General features: G+C 46.9%; 2 protein-coding genes across 6 annotated transcripts in view; one reads left to right on the top strand and one right to left on the bottom strand.

The window, feature by feature from the left end:
• SEC61A2 (SEC61 translocon subunit alpha 2) overlaps positions 1-6,924 on the top strand; it is a 36,134-nt gene extending 29,210 nt beyond the window's left edge. For all 5 annotated transcript variants that reach the window (XM_070055714.2, XM_002717524.6, XM_070055710.2 and 2 more), the window contains 3 exons: positions 1,782-1,973; positions 2,469-2,545; positions 5,846-6,924. In XM_070055714.2, coding sequence (XP_069911815.1) covers positions 1,782-1,973; positions 2,469-2,545; positions 5,846-6,032 — 456 coding nt within the window. In that variant the 3' untranslated portion in view covers positions 6,033-6,924. The remainder of the gene's footprint in view (positions 1-1,781; positions 1,974-2,468; positions 2,546-5,845) is intronic.
• Positions 6,925-9,657: 2,733 nt separating this feature from the next.
• The window catches only part of NUDT5 (nudix hydrolase 5), a 30,244-nt gene continuing 23,495 nt past the window's right edge, over positions 9,658-16,406 (bottom strand). The window contains exons 6-10 of the mRNA XM_089311760.1: positions 15,136-15,231; positions 14,424-14,525; positions 12,111-12,119; positions 11,927-11,980; positions 9,658-9,895 (exon numbers count right to left, since the gene is read on the bottom strand). Coding sequence (XP_089167886.1) covers positions 9,786-9,895; positions 11,927-11,980; positions 12,111-12,119; positions 14,424-14,525; positions 15,136-15,231 — 371 coding nt within the window. The 3' untranslated portion in view covers positions 9,658-9,785. The remainder of the gene's footprint in view (positions 9,896-11,926; positions 11,981-12,110; positions 12,120-14,423; positions 14,526-15,135; positions 15,232-16,406) is intronic.

Genomic DNA, 16,406 nt, shown 5'->3' with positions numbered 1-16,406 from the left:
AGGGTGCACATTAGCAGGAAGCGGCAATCAGGAAGCAGAGTTGGGACTTGGATCCAGGCACACTGATAAGTGACACAGGCATGTCAGGTGGTCTCTTAACTAAGACTTTTTTTTTAAAAAAAAAGATTTATTTATGTATTTGAAAGACACAGTAACAATGCTGAGACAGAGAGAGCTTCCGTCTGCTGCTTCACTCCCCAGATGGTCACAGTGCCCCCGGTGTTCCATGTAGGTGGCAGCATTCCAAATACTTGGACCATGTTCCACTGGTACATTAGCAGGGAGCTGAATAAGAAACAGAGGAGCGAGGACTCAGACCAGTGCTCCCATGTGGGATGCTGGCGTTGTAAATGGCAGCTTAACCCACGGCACTACAATGCCGGCCCCATCCAAGATTCTTTTAGATGGTAGAATTATTGGAAAACTGAATGTGTCTATAACCAGTGCTTTAGTTCTGGGATTATTGATTCTAGGGGCATAGTAGAAACTTACTTGAAAATCATAGACATTGTAGCCCAAAATTGCTTTCCCGGTGTGAACCCTAAAATTTTTATTTAATAGGAACAAAGATATGCTATTCTATTTCTGTTACTGGAAAAATTCTCACAAGTCCCATTGTTACAAATATTTGTTAAAACACTTTTTAATAATATGCAAACCATATAAAGTTTAGGCAGTGAACTGCTAAGTGTTTGTCAGTATTTGGATTGCAATCTTTTTTTTTTTTTTTTTTTTTAATTTGAAAGGCAGAGTTACAGAGAGTGGGGGAGAGACAGACTGAGAGATCTTCCATCTGCTGGTTTACTCCTCAAATGTCCACAACAGCTGGAGCTGGGCCGATCCAGAGCCAGAAACTTCTTTTGGGTATTTCACATGGGTGCAGGGGCCGAAACACTTGGGCTGTTCTCCACTGCTTTCCCAGGCAGCATTAGCAAGGAACTAGATCCAAAGTGGATCAGATGGGACTCGAACTAGCACCCATACAAGATGCAGGCACCACAGGCAGAGGCTTAACCTAACTGTGCCACAGCACTGGCCCTCTATTGCATTCTTTTTTTTTTTTTTTTTGGACAGGCAGAGTGGACAGTGAGAGAGAGAGACAGAGAGAAAGGTCTTCCTTTTGCCGTTGGTTCACCCTCCAGTGGCCGCCGCGGCCGGCGCGCTGCGGCCGGCGCACCGCGCTGATCTGATGGCAGGAGCCAGGAGCCAGGTGCTTTTTCCTGGTCTCCCATGGGGTGCAGGGCCCAAGCACCTGGGCCATCCTCCACTGCACTCCCTGGCCACAGCAGAGAGCTGGCCTGGAAGAGGGGCAACCGGGACAGAATCCGGCGCCCCAACCGGGACTAGAACCCGGTGTGCCGGCGCCGCTAGGCGGAGGATTAGCCTAGTGAGCCGCGGCGCCGGCCTCTATTGCATTCTTAATACTTATAAATAGCAGAGTTATGCTTGAGGATCTTAATATAATACATTGGGTAGTCAGTTCAGAAAATCCAGGTTCTAAATATAATTAGTTATATTGTAAATGTCGTCACAGTCCTACCTTTGTGAAGAAAAGGAAGATTTAGTAGATTTTTTTGTAAAAAAATTGCTTTTCTGTTAACATATATACAATGTCATGATTTCGATGGAGTGAAAGAATTAGATGAAAACAGTAACTCCTTGAGTTATATACAAGCAGACTAGTTGTTTAGGACTTAAAACACTGTCATAGTGTTTGAGGAATTTCCAGTGCTAAGAAGTGAGAAGGTTGATCATTTGTTCTTTTTCTTCTGGCTCTATAGGACGTCAGTGGGGGAGGCCCTGCTCGTTCCTACCCTGTTGGAGGCCTTTGTTACTACTTGTCTCCTCCTGAGTCCATGGGTGCCATATTTGAGGATCCTGTCCATGTTGTCGTTTACATCATCTTCATGTTGGGATCCTGTGCATTCTTTTCTAAGACGTGGATAGAGGTATCTGGCTCCTCAGCCAAAGATGTGAGTATTTGTTTTATTTGAAAATGATACCGTATTTTTTTGGAAAAAAATTCATAATTTTTTGGTGTCAAAATATACACTCTTCTGTAATTTAAAGTTGGTTTAATTTGTACATTCTTAATGAGTCTGTGTCATCCCCAAGAGGCCAAAAACTAGTTCCTGGGAGGTAAGAAATTCTCAGTGATTGCCATGGTTTGTTACCCTCCGCAACTCAACCCTACCCTACATTCACATTTCTTAGTTTTTACTTTCTCTATAGGGAGGTGTTGATAACAGCGGTGCTGAAGAACACTGGCTTGGTGTCTGGGTGACAACCAGCTGCACAGCACCGAGGCCCTGGTTTCTTTGGGTTTAACGGGGGTGACGTGACACTGCCACCTTCAGGGTGCTTGTATGCCTGCGTGTGCAGAGAGCACTTCACACAGAACCCAGTAGATGCTGACCACGGAAATGGTAAGAGTTTGATTGTCAAAGGTGATTTTTCTTTTTTTGCAGGTAGCTAAACAGCTAAAAGAACAGCAAATGGTAATGAGGGGTCACAGAGATACCTCTATGGTCCATGAGCTTAATAGGTAAGGTCATGAGATCACCCCTTTGTCAGTGCCTGTGTATGTTTCCGTCTTTGATTTATCACTGAATGTCATCGCTCTGTTCTGATTCATATTGAAAGCATTTTTCTTGTACTCCACACAGCAGACCTGGTGTCCCCCAAAATGTAATTGTTCTGCACGTCAAAACTGACATGTAAATTATTAACTGCAGCCCTGTTCCCCTCACCGTTCTGTCCAGGGTTGGACTGTAGGTAGTTCTGTGCATGTGAAATCACCAGGGAACTTCTACAAAGGACTGGCATCCCACCCCTGGAATGGTGATCGGGCCTGGATGAGTTTCAAGCCTCAGGTTTTTGGTCTTTGGTAAAGCTTTGAGATGTAATTCACACACCATGCAGTGCACTCATTTGAAGTGTGTAGTTACTGGTTTTTAAAATATATTCAGAGCCACCAAATCCTTACGATCTGGTTTTAAAAACATTTTCATCAGGCCTGTGCTGTGGTGTAGCAGGATAAGCCACTGCCTACAATGCTGGCATCCCCTATGGGCGCCAGTACGTGTCCTGGCTGCTCCTCTTCTGATCCAGCTCCCTGCCTATGGCCTGGGAAAGCAGTGGAGGATGGCACAAGTGATTGGGCCCCTGAATCCACATAGGAGATCCAGAAGAAGCTCCTGGCTCCTGGCTTTGGCTTAGTCTAGCCCTGGTCATTGCTGCCATTTGGAGAGTAGACCAGCAGATGGGTGATCTCACTGTCTCTCCTTCTCTAATTCTGCCTTTCATATAAAATAAATAAATCTTTAAAACAAAAAAAATTTTCTTCATCACTCAGAAACGCCAGTGCAAGCCTAAGCTTTGCTGCCTAAGCTGCACGGCCACCGTGAGCTCTGTAGGCCTGCCCCTGCTGGGTGCTTCAGAGTCGTGCACATGGTCTTTTCTCTGGGTGGCTTCTTGCACTTTGCGTGCTTTCACGGGTCATCCATTTTGTAGTGGGTGTTAGTACTTCAGTCCTCTTTACTCATTCCCTTGTATGGGTTTGCCATGTCATTCATTCATTGATGGAAATTTTTGCTTCTGCTCCTTGGCTGTTATGAATAATGCTATTCCACCCATGTGTGGAGTACAGTTCTTGGGTCCTATCACGATGCTGTGTTTAGCATGTGGAGGAGCTGCTAAATACTTTCCCCTCTACATTCCCACCAGCAGTGCGCAAGGCTCCAGCGGCTGCCTGGCCTCACTGGTGCTACTTTTTGGTTTCAGTTCCAAGGGGTGTGAAGTGGTATCTGTGTGTTTTGTTTTGTTTTGTTTTGTTTTTAATTTATTTATTTGAAAGATTACACACACATACACACACACACACACACACAGAGGTCTTCCATCTGATGGTTCATTCCCCAGATGGCCGCAACGGCTGGAGCTGTGCTGATCCAAAGCCAGGAGCCAGGAGCTTCTTCCGGGTCTCCCATGTGGGTGCAGGGTCCCAAGCACCTGGGCCATCTTCTGCTTTGCATGGCCATAGCAGAGAGCTGGATTGGAAGTGGAGCAGCCAGGATTTGAACCAGTGCCCATATGGGATGCCGGCGCTGCAGGTGGTGGCTTTACCCACTATGCCACAGCGCTGGTGCCCGTTTGTGGTTTTTATTTGCCTTTCTGTGAAGACTATTGATGTTCAGCATCTTTTCATGTATATATTGGCCATATATATATATATATACACACACACTATATATGTACATATATATTTATTTTTTTTTAATTTGAAAGGCACAGAGGCAGAGAGAGAGATCTGCAGTCCACTGTTTTACTCCCCAAATGCCCACAATAGCCAGGGTGAGGCCAGGCTGAAGCCAGGAGCCAGGAGTGCCATCCAGGTCTCCCATGTGGGTGCCAGGGACCTATGCATTCAAGCCATTACCTGGTGCCTCTCGAGTGCACACGAGCAGGAAGCTGGATTGGAAGTGGAGGTCCACTCTGCTACGGGGTGTAATGCTAAGCACCCATTCCTTGGAAGTGGAGGTCATCCGCTGAGGGATGTGAGCATCCTGAACAGCGGCTTCCCTCTGCGGCTGAAACCGGTCCCCTTCCTCTTTTCCTGATAGCGTGCTCTGTCTGACACACAGCTTTTCATTTCGTTGAAGCCTAATTTCCCCTTTGGTTGCCTTGTGCTGCTTTTGGTGTTGGATTAAGCATTGCCAAAGACACGGTTACAAGTGTTTACTCCTGTTTTCTTCTGTGGGTTCTAGCTCTCATATTTAGTGTCTGCTTTGAGTTAACTTTTGTGTTTGATGTGAGATAGGGATCCAGGTACCTTCTGTTGCATGTGGGCATCCAGTTGGCCCAGCACCGTTTGTTGAGCCACTCCTGTGTGGTTTTATTTGAGCCTTGTATTTATTTAGAGCCTAGACCGCAGAGGGTAGCACAGCGAGCCTCCAGCTCCCGTAGTGCCTGTCATTCTCCCACTCCTGTTTCATCCACCATCTCCCTAGGCTTTTTTGAATGAAACTCCATATTTAACAGTTTTCCAGGTAATCTGGATGTGCAGCCAAGGTTGACTTACTGTTGAGGAGGATCATCAAAATCTTGTTAGCCTGTGTTTGTTAATACTTAGAAAGCATTTTGAAGTCTACTCTTCCTTCCGCAAGAGGGAACCATAGTTTACTCATTTAAAAATATTCTGCCTTAAGAATCATGCATTGCCTTTCTTGGCCATTTACTGGTTTCTCAAAATTGAGTCAAAATAATTGCCTTTTAACCTATTATGTCCCATCATTGTATATATAGGACACGTTAAACTTTAAATTGAGGGGCCAGTGTGGTGGCACAGCTGGGCTGGCATCTCATATTAGAGTGCCAGTCCCAGTCCTGCTGCTCTGCTTCTGATCCAGCTCCCTGCTAACATACCTGGGAAGGCAGCAGAAGATGGCCCGAGTACCTTGGGCCCTGGGAGACCAGAAGGCTTCAGCCTGACCTAGACGTGACTGTTGTGGTCATTCGGGAGGTAAACCAGTAGTTGGAAGATTTCTGTCGCTCTTTCAAAGAAAACCTTTAAATTTAGCAATCAACTTACCACTTACATTTTACTACTGTACAGTACAGTAAAATGTTGAAATATTTGCAGAATTGAAAACTTGGGACTTAGGTTAATGACGGGATTTTCATGAACATTGTCTTCTGTCATGTGTAGCCCCTTTCATGGCAGACTGTCCCACGTCACTAGTTCAGTTATGCCTTTTAGAGAGCCACTAACGGGAAAGCTTCGACCCCTCGCTGCTTCTGTGTGCTGGTTTCCATCCGCTGCTAACCAGAGGTGTCTGTCTTCCAGGTACATCCCCACGGCAGCCGCGTTCGGTGGTCTGTGCATCGGTGCCCTGTCGGTGTTAGCCGACTTCCTTGGGGCCATCGGATCGGGCACTGGAATTCTGCTTGCAGTCACTATTATTTATCAGTATTTTGAAATATTTGTTAAGGAACAGGCTGAAGTTGGTGGGATGGGTGCTTTGTTTTTTTAAGTGTTCCAAATATTTCTTTTTGTGTGTGTGAAAGGGAAAATATTTTGACACATTGTTTTTGTCAAAGAACGCCAGTCCCCCTTCTCTTCCTTCACGGTTTCTTGTTTTCAAGTGCTACCTGTCCCATTTCCAAAATGGGCACCGAGCTAAGCCTGTGTGCAGCGTTAGTACCAGCTGCCTTAAAACTGAAGTTTACATTCTCCATTAAGAAGTGTCCATCCAGTGTCGCCTGTGCTGCGGGAGAGCAGTGTGACTGCCTTGCTGTGTTCAGTCACCACAGGGAGGCGGTGATGTGGATTCCTTTTGCACACAACGTTCAGAACACTATCCCCCCACGCACACTTGTTTAAAAATGAATCTAGTTCAGATCGCCACTTTCCAATACTTTTGAGCTTATTTAATGAGTTCTGGAACACTTGTATCTAGTCTATATTTTAGATAATTACTTTTTATACTTTTTTAACTCATAGTATCCATGCTCCCGGCCCTCCCTCCCCAGACCCTCCCTCTTATTGGTCCCTTTCCAAAGCAGCCACGGGCAAAACTCAAGATGAGTCACTTCTGTCACTAGAGCCAGCTGCTTCTAGTCACTCTTCCCGCCCTTCTTCCCCCTTTCTTCCCGTGACAGCATACGCGGTGCTGTTGGACTGTATTGGCTATGCCTTCTAACTCCAACCAGTCACTTGAGAATGCCCTTTAAGACACTATGTCCCAATTCGGTTTTTTCTTTCTTTTTTTAAATCCCTGAGGCAAAGATTTAATTCTCAAGCAGTGTCTGTAGCTCAGTGGGGGTGAACAATAAGTAATTCATGCTAGGAATTTATGTATGTTGTTGTGTTTACAGCAGCAACATGAGTGTAAACAGTAGACAATAAACTTTTATTTAATAAAACTGTTTCGGCTGTGTTGGAAGAATAAAGAAATCTGATACTGTGTTTTCTGAGATTACTTGTATGGGTTCACTGTATTCATACAGAGCCCATGGTGATTTGCCTGTTCAAAGAGGCCAAATGTGATTACATACTGACGTTTAATCCTCAACTGTTCAGGGACACTGGCCAATTTAAAGGTGCTCATGTATGTGACTAGTATTTGGAAAAGGACAGGAAGACAGTGGTCTCAGAAGTTTCTCAGTCTCTGTTTGAAACTGCAAAGCTCTCTGTCAGTATTTCTTTTTTCAAAGTATGTGCTTTATTTTCCAGATCAAACTTAATTCTGAAAAGATATTTTCAGAAGTAGTTTTCCGTCATGGTTTGCTCTTTCTGTATGTGTAGCAAGTATGTCTTAAGCTTAGGGTTACCAAGCCAGGTAATTCCAGGGCCAAGACAGATGAGACAAAGGCAGGCAGAAGGGCAACAAGAGCCAGCATCTCCAAGGTGCCCAGGACCGCTGTCACCACAGGAATATGGGACCCAGTGTTGTCGCAATATGACATAAGAAACCTGGTGTTTTAAAATGTAGGCAGATAAACAGTGCTAGCCAATCAAAACATGCAGACTGCCAGTTCTCAGACACGTCGTCCCCACAGCATAGCCTGTGATGTTAACAGATACAGCAAGGGCTTTAGAGATACGGGCTAGGATTCAGCTGCCTCTTGAAGAAAATGGGGAGAGAACAGCAGACAGAATGGACAGGTAGGGGTTCAGATCTCATTCCCCCATCGTCATGAAGAGCTGGTCCTTCCCATCAGAAGTGGCTTGGGAAGAACGTGTGTGTGTGTGTGTGTGTGTGAAGAGTGGTCTGTGTTGGGGTCTGTGTGCCTTGTCTCTTCTTCATTTTTGTTTTTTCTTCTGGATTTTGAAAGGAGTAATGTGGCAAATTATAGGATGTGTCCTTGTGGGTTAAAGGAAAAGGATTAAGCTCTTTGGAGCATCACGATACCCATGATTAAAAATCAGGACTCTGGGGCTGGCGCTGTGGCATGGTGGATTAAAGCTGCCTCCTGCAGTGCCAGCATCCCATATGGGCGCTGGTTCGAGTCCTGGCTGCTCCACTTCCGATCCAGCTCTCTGCTATGGCCTAGGAAAGCAGTAGAAGATGGCTCAAGTACTTGGGCCCCTGCACCTGCATGGGAAGACCTGGAGGAAGCTCCTGGCTCCTGGCTTCAGATTGGTGAAGCTCCAGCCGTTGTGGCCAATTGGGGAGTGAACCAGCAGATGAAAGACCTCTCTCTCTCTCTCTCTTTCTCTGTAACTCTTTCAAATAAATAAAATAAATCTTAAAAAAAAAAAAATTGGCCGGCGCCGCGGCTCACTAGGCTAATCCTCCGCCTAGCGGCGCCAGGACACGGGGTGCCGGATTCTGTCCCAGTTGCCCCTCTTCCAGGCCAGCTCTCTGCTGTGACCAGGGAGTGCAGTGGAGGATGGCCCAGGTGCTTGGGCCCTGCACCCATGGGAGACCAGAAAAAGCACCTGGCTCCTGGCTCCTGCCATCGGATCAGCGCGGTGCGCCGGCCGCCGCGCACCGGCAGCGGCGGCCATTGGAGGGTGAACCAACGGCAAAAGGAAGACCTTTCTCTCTGTCTCTCTCACTGTCCACTCTGCCTGTCAAAAAAAAAAAAAAAAAAAAAAAAAAATCAGGACTCTAACAAATGAACAAGCCACTATTATAGCAGGTAGATGGATCTTAACTTCTACAACATTTAAGCAGAAAATAGACTTGATGTATAAACTTACATAGTTCCATAATTCTTTCCATGCTTGTTTAGGAAGTCTATCTCTTGGTAAGCTGAGACAGCAAACCTGGCAACATGAAGTATACTGCAGCATTTTGGCACTAGTACCCTGGTTTCACCTAGAGAACCACTTTTACATGGTCCGAGGGGCCTGGCTTAGCTCCAAGATGGAAACATGACTTAGTGCTGGTCAGGGAGAATCACCCTAAGACTTGCCTGGAAAGAGCTGACAGGAGTAACTAAGAAAATGGTCTACAAACACTCATCAAACTTTTGGACGATGGGCTTCAGGTATGACATGAGCTAGAAGAAATTCCTGTATTTTTTCCTTTGAAAAGTAGTTTGTATTGTGTTTCAAGTGCTGACCAACCCTTCTGAATACGTTCCTGGTTAAACATCAAGATAACAGTGCCTCAGACCACGTCAACTGTGGATCTGTTTTAGAAACGTCAAGTATTTTTTGAGGATAGGGGTCAGATGCTAACATATACCCTTGTGGGAGGGGCCCTGAGTTTCACCTAGCCTTGGTATGGGGAATGGAGTCAGCCAATGCCTGTGACCTAAGGGCTGGTTCAGCTTCAGTAGTTCGTGGGTGCTGGTTGTGAATATCCTTCTCTTGATTTTATATCCTCTGCTGCCTTGTGTGCTAACTCAAGTAGCCCGTCTCTCTTCTAAGACTTCATTTTAAACACAATACAGTCATAGTTATTTGCATACCAAGCACAGGGTTGACCGTGGGACTAGTTGGCCTAATTTGGAACTCAAGTCTGTTCTTTAGAAATATCCTTATACCCTGGATTAGAAAAGTAACTGGTGAGCTTTAAAAAAAAAAAAAAAAAAAAGAATAAACATCTCTGTGTGTGTGCTTGTTCATTCATATTAGCTGGAGTTTAACACATTTCAAGTAAGGCTATAGCCTACTTGTAATCACAGTACCGTATCACCACCATATGCATTCTGCTGCTTTTATTTTATGAAAAAACTAAGTTCAAATCTACAGTCAACTAAGTTGAATACAAAGTCTCAGTGAAGGCCTGGTGGTCTCGTTTACAAAGACATGGCCAGTGTCCTCTTTGGCCTTAAAATTTCAGGAAGGGCACTTCAAATGGCTTCGTGTTTGCGTGTTTCAGTGCCAGAGCATAGGAGTAGACCCTGGCATCCACTGTGAGATGTTCTTCGGCTATCAGAGCTATGGGAAGCAAAGAATACAACTTAGGTAACGCGGGCAATAGAAGGGGAACACCAGTTAGTCAAGTTACCGAGCAACCGCTCTATGCTACAGGCTGCTGCTACCGTTTTTTGCTTTCAAGGATGTACAGGATTACCTTCTCAGTGAGGGCCCGGGATACTGGGGTCAGGATTCTGTGCGTGAACACAGCAAAGCCACACGTTCACAGACCCAGATGTACTTCATTTGGGCTCAGGTGGGCTTGCAGACTCCGAGACATGCTGCTGACTGCACAGGGCTGCAGTGAGCGGGACTGGAAGTATCCTACCAAGACCATGGTCTCAGACTCTCCTTCCCGCACACTTCAATGAGAACTTGTGCTTCGCTCAGATGGGAGGCTATCAGACTGGGCAAATCTGCCCCTTGCTTTCCAAGCCCAGAGACACTGCGCTTGCAGGCGAGGCCAGACCTGTGCCCTACTCCCCTGTGTGTGACAGGTGCTCTTGGGAAGGGCTGAACACTACTCAGGCTAGCAACCTGACCGTGAGCGACTGGCCTGCCAGCTCCTCCGGTGTCACTGGGGAGGAAATGATTTGATGACTCGATTTTGGTCCTGTTGAAGCTAGGCAAGCCAGTCCCTTGATCTGCCCCCACCTTCCTCCCTTCTCTCGCTCTATTCCTCCTTCCCCCTCCACCCTGTCCCACCTCCCATCGCTTTTCTAACACCAGTCTGGAAGTTCAGTTAGGTAGAAGGGAGGGCATGTGTAGATAGGATACTCTCCTAAGGAACACACAGAGCAAAAACACATGGCATAGAACATGAAGCACTTGTGGGCCTCGTGCTTTGCCTACGTTATTGCGTTTAATTTTACTCCTGCTTCCTCAGAGGTGAGATGGAAGCTTAGAGAGGCTGGCTCATGACGAATCGAGGTGGGCTGGGCAGCCCGCCCTGGGGCCTGGCATTCTCTGGAAATGTGCCTTGTCAACGAGCACATCTCTCTGCCATGGTGGTTTCTAACGCTGGCCTTGACGTCTTCGGGTGGGTTTTACCTTAGGTGTAGTTTGCTACAAAGGTGAAGGCTGGAACGAGGGCCCTCTGAACAGGGGAAGCCACAGCGGCTTTGGAAAGCGTCACGTGACCCCTCAAACACACACATCGGAGATCCAACCTCTGCCTCCCAAGTGAAACTGAATGCCACCAGCATTCACTCCTGGAAAGAAGGGAGGGACTGTGCTCCTGAGGTTCAGGTCAAATAACGCTCCAGGTTCATTTGTGGAATAATTACTTTAAACCAGCAGAAACATGAAGTGATCGGTTTCCCGAAATACTTAAAACCATTAAAATATTCCGATTACGAGAAGCGCCTTGCTCCTTAGGAATGAGCAGCCGGCACAGGGCAGCTCTGTGGCAGGGCCCGTGCTGTATCTTCATCCACAGCGCCTCCTGCTGGAGCTGCATCAAAGGGCAGCTCTCCATATAGCCCTCTGTCTATAAAACTCCCATAGGACGGGCTGGCCAAGAGTTACACGACGTAACTATGACCAGTGATTCCACCAAGGGTCACACAGCTAGTTAGTGCGGGCCGTTATATCAGCCCATCACAGGTAGTATACTCTAGATGTCTCCAAGACTGGAAGAAATATTGTCGGATTCTCCTGCTCACACGCGCTGCAATGAACCATTCAGTATACTTGTATATTTGAGGAAAGGCTAACAAGACAGCCACTCCCACCTTTGCCCTCAAGGTTACGATGCACTGAAGTTCAGGATGGTTCTGGCTCCCGAGCGGGAATAGATTCTTGATTGTTCTGAAGGGGAAAAAAGGCCCCAGCTAAAGCTGCCCTGTGACACAGAATGTCTTGCTCATCCTTTCAAACCCGTCCCGGGAAGGAAAACTAGCCCTGGCCCACTGCAGTTTTACAGCAGTCTAGGTCCTGGGCTTCCCTGAGATACAGAGACAGAGAAATGCAGTTGGATGTAAGCCCCCAAGGTCCTGGGGATGGACGGGGGAAAACAGACCAAATCGGGGTAGCAATGTTCAGGATGCTTACCATCAAGTCTCTTGAGCAGGTCGTTCTTTGGTAAAGAAATGACTTCCACAAATTCTAAACAAACAAAGTTCCGGTGAAAATGAAGCTAAAGGCAAGAACCTACCCAAGCAACCCAAAGTGTCTGAAGCCACCAGGCCACACTAAGGCTCGCACGTGGTCAGGCCCTGCCAGTTGGGTCACGTACCTCCTTCTCCTGTAAACAAACACAGGGCAGTGTTTTAGCAAGGCCTGGAGTGGGAATTCAGCGGCAGTCTCCCAAGCAAGACAAAACAAAAAGGCTCCAAGGATTTAGCAGAAATTGGACTCTTTAATCTCATTTATATCATGATGAAGCAAAACCCAACAGCACAAAGCTATTACTGTTCCCCAGATGAAATGTGTAATAGCAAAATGTAAAGCATATTCATACCACACATATTTACAAATGTCTGTATCCAAACATGTGGTGAAATACAAATAACAAGTCACCATTTTCATCATTTAAAATTGCACTATTTATTTAAGAGGCAGAGAGAGAGCGAGCGAGCGAGAGTGAGCCATGTGAGTACCAGATCTCCCACTGGTCGGTCACATCACAAATGCCCGGAACGGCTAGGCCTGAACCGAAGCCGAAGCTGGGAGCTGGGCAGTCTATCGACGTTTCCCACATGGGTGGACTCCATTACTCGCGGCATCAGTGCCACCTCCCCGGATGCTGGAGTCAGCAGCTGGCAGTGGGTACTGAATACATGCACTCTAACATGGGATACAGACATTTTTTATTTTTTAAAACGTTTTATTCATATTTATTTGAAAAGCAGAGTGACAGAGATGTGTACATGCAAGGAGAGGAGAGGGGGAAGAGGAGAGAAAGAGATCTTCCATCCACTGGCTCACTGCCAGAATGCCTGGGGGTGGCAGGAACCATCACTGCCTCCCAGGCACATTGGCTGAGCTGGAAGCAGTGACAGGACTTGCCAGCAGGCACTCTGATACTGGATGCAGGCGTCCCAAGTGGTGGCTTAACCTGCTGCACCACAGTAGCAGCCCTGGGTGCCAGTGCCTTAACTGCTCAAACTCCATTTTAACCACAACTCAGTGGCACTAAATGACATTCACAGTGTTGTGCAATCAGCAGCACTCGCCATCTCTAACAGAAACTTGGTACCCACTGAACATAACTCCGGTCCCTGGAAGCCTCTATTCTACTGTCTGTCTGTGAACTGGCCTATTGTGAGGACTTCTCATAAGCAGACTCTCACAGCATTTGCTCTTTTGTGTCTGGCTTACTTCCCTTCGCACAGTGTTTGCAGAGTTCATCCATGTTGTAGCATGGATCAGTGTGTTTCATTATTTCATGGCTGAATAATGTTCCACTGTATGAACGCATCCCATTATGTTTATCCATTCATCTGCTGACAGATGCTTGGGCGGCTTCCACCTTGGGCTACTGTGAGTGATGCTGCTATGAACACGGGTATTTCAGTGTCTGAGTCCCTGCTTTCAATTCTTTTGGGTACATACGTGGAGTGAAAATGGTGGGTCATATAGTAATTCTGTATTTAACTTTGAGGAACTGCCAAGCTGTCCTCCAGTTTGTTGTATATACACATGCAGTACATTTCTGGTGTAGAAATTTGGCATTTTAAGACAGAGCAGCAATGAGATATTGCAACACAGATACAAATAACTCAAGAGGCTAAGAAATGTAAAAGTTCTCTACGTATGAGTCTGCTCATTCCCTGAGGTTGGGGGAGAGGTTATGAAAGTGATAGAGGCGTTATAGCTTTGGAAGCCAACCTCGCCAAGCAGCATTATAGAGCAAAGGACTTCCAGGTTCTCTCGATACGGAACTCAATCAGGAGCAGTTAATAAGCTGCTTTGCCTTCACAGCTGCCTATGTATATCACTTACAATAGCCACAAAAACAGGGTGGTTATGAAGTTTCCATTTGCTTTCTATTTAGACCTGCAGCTCTTATTATTAAGCAGAAATAACCTTCATGCAGAAATGGTGTGAAATTTTACCATTTATATAAAGATCAATGAGGCATAAGGATGACTGAAGTTGTAGAAGAGAAGTTAAAATACACAAGAGGAGAACAGACAAGAGTACTGACGAAATATTTATGAAAGACTAGGATTCTTTCACCAAATTAAAACTAACACTAAGGGCAGCATCTGGCCTAGTGCTCAAGACTCGTGTTACGATGTCTGCGTCACGTGTCAGAGTGCCTGGGTTTGACACCCAGCTCTGCTCCTCACTGCGCCTCCTGCTGATGCAGACGCTGGAAGGCAGCGGTCACGGCGCAAGCAGTGGGTTCCTGTCATCCATGTGGGAGACCTGCACTGAGTTCTGGGCTCCCGGCTTCGGCTCAGTTCAGCTCCAGCCATTGTGGGTATTTGCAGGGAGTGACGCAGTGGATAAGAACGCCTTCTGTCTCGCAGTTCTCAAGTGTTTGTGTAAAGATCCAACTAAGAAAATGCAACCACCTTAAACGTAGCCACCAAACACTTACCTGGCTTCGGCTTCGGTCTGACGTTCTCGGCATCATCTCCATTAATGGTTACTGTCACTATGTGGGTGGTGCAGTTGGACAAGCCTGGATCCATACATACAGCTGTGGAGAGAAGCGGCAGCTCACCTTAAACCACCCAGATGCCTCGGTCCCTCCTGTCATCTGTGTCACTGCTTAAATGCTTTAGGAAGACAGCGGAGCTCCTGACGCGCAGTTCCCAAGGAACGGATGCGGGAGGAGCAGGTCCCAGGGTCAGTGAGTAGGGGCTGTGGGACCACACAGCACGCACGAGTGGGAACTCGATACTCCTCTCTGCCCAGGGCTCCTGAGGCTGGCCTGCAAGTCTGAGGGGTGAGCTGGGACTGACCAGTCGTAAAATCCTTTCAACACGGCAAGAAAAAACATCTTCGAGGGAGGAGTGTGGCACGCGGACAAGGTATGGCTTAGGGTGTGGAGAACTCCGAAAGGCAACTTGGTTTCCTAACTCCACAACTTTGGGTCCTTCTTCCCCCAACTTGTTCTCATGGGAAGGGAAGACAGATTTAAGAGATGATGACCAACTCCAATTCCTGATCTTTTTGGGTGAATTAGAAAAATAAAAGCCATCTGAGATGTGACCACAGGGAATACCCAACAAATCAGCACCCAGAGGGATGAGTTCCGTGTTCAGTGTTGGTCCCCGAAGCGCACAGCTGGGAAGTGGCTGACAAACCTGGAGAGCACTCAGCAATGTCACCTTTGTAGCCCGTCTCCTCCTCCAGCTCCCGGAGCGCAGCTGCTTCTGGGCTTTCACCGTCGTCTATGAGACCTGCAGGTCCAAACCAGATGTGAGATGCCACAGGGGACCCCATCCGCCCTGAGCGTCTCCCTCTTCTAACACGGTGTGGCCAAGCTCCATCACAAGTGCGCTCACATATGAAAACCGACTGTGGTTTGGAACTTATATAGGGAGAAAAAGAGGTAAAAGACTAAAACTTGGGGCCAGTGCTGTGGTGTAATAGGTAAAGGCTCCGCCTGCAGCGCCGGCATACCATATGGGTGCCAGTTCATGTTCCGGCTGCTCCTCTTCCAATCCGGCTCTCTGCTATGGCCTGGGAAAGCAATGGAAGATGGCCCAAGTGCTTGGGCCCCTGCACCTGCGTGGGAGACCTGGAAGAAGCTCCTGGCTCTGGATCGGCACAGCTCCGGCCACTGCTGCATATTGGGGAGTGAGCCAGTGGCTGGAAGACCTCTCTTTATGTCTCCCTCCCTCTCTCTCTCTCTGTAACTCTGCCTCTCAAATCAATCAATCAATCTTACAAAAAAAAAAAAAAAAAAGGGTAAAACTCAGGGCAGGTTGAAGCACCTGTTCCTCTACGTATTTTTCTTCACTGTCTCAAGCTGGTTTTGTACAAAGTGGGCAAAATTTATGAAGTGGCCAACTGGCCTAGGTTTTCGAGCTGGCTGGGTGACTACAGCACAGGAAGCTGCTCAGAACTGTCTGCTGGCTTACACCCAGCGTGGTGACAGTTTTATCCATGCTGCCTTCTCCCCTCGAGGGAGAATATCGAGGCCTTGTGGTGGAATGCCGGGGAGGAGCCGAGGGAAGGCTACCAGGACCCTTGCGAGGAGTTCAAGTGGGAGGAGGGAAGGAGTGACTGATTTTTGCCCCCAAGAACGAATACAAAAGTGTATCAGGTACTTTAAATATTCTAACATTTCCTTAGGAAAATGGTAAGTGAGAAAGAAAACAGTTGCTAACTCTGTTCCTACTCATACCTCTAAGAACAAATAAATGAGATTTAATCTCTTCAGATGGGAATAATCCCATAGAGTCATAATAACAGGAAGCATTAAATTCTGGATGGCTCTAGTTACTGGGCAAATGAAAAACACTGTTCTAGCTGAAATGAAGACAACATCCTTGGTCTGCTTACATATGACCCGTTAAGGTACTTGTCCGTTCACGGATTTTGGAGTTACAGTCTAACATTACTGTCAACT

This window comes from Oryctolagus cuniculus, chromosome 13 (genome assembly GCF_051225735.1).
Source record: "Oryctolagus cuniculus isolate XC-2025 breed Fujian yellow rabbit chromosome 13, ASM5122573v1, whole genome shotgun sequence".
NCBI classification, from domain to species: Eukaryota; Metazoa; Chordata; class Mammalia; order Lagomorpha; family Leporidae; genus Oryctolagus; species Oryctolagus cuniculus.
Note: the sequence above shows the minus strand (reverse complement) of the source record. Positions and strands in the feature narration are given on the sequence as shown.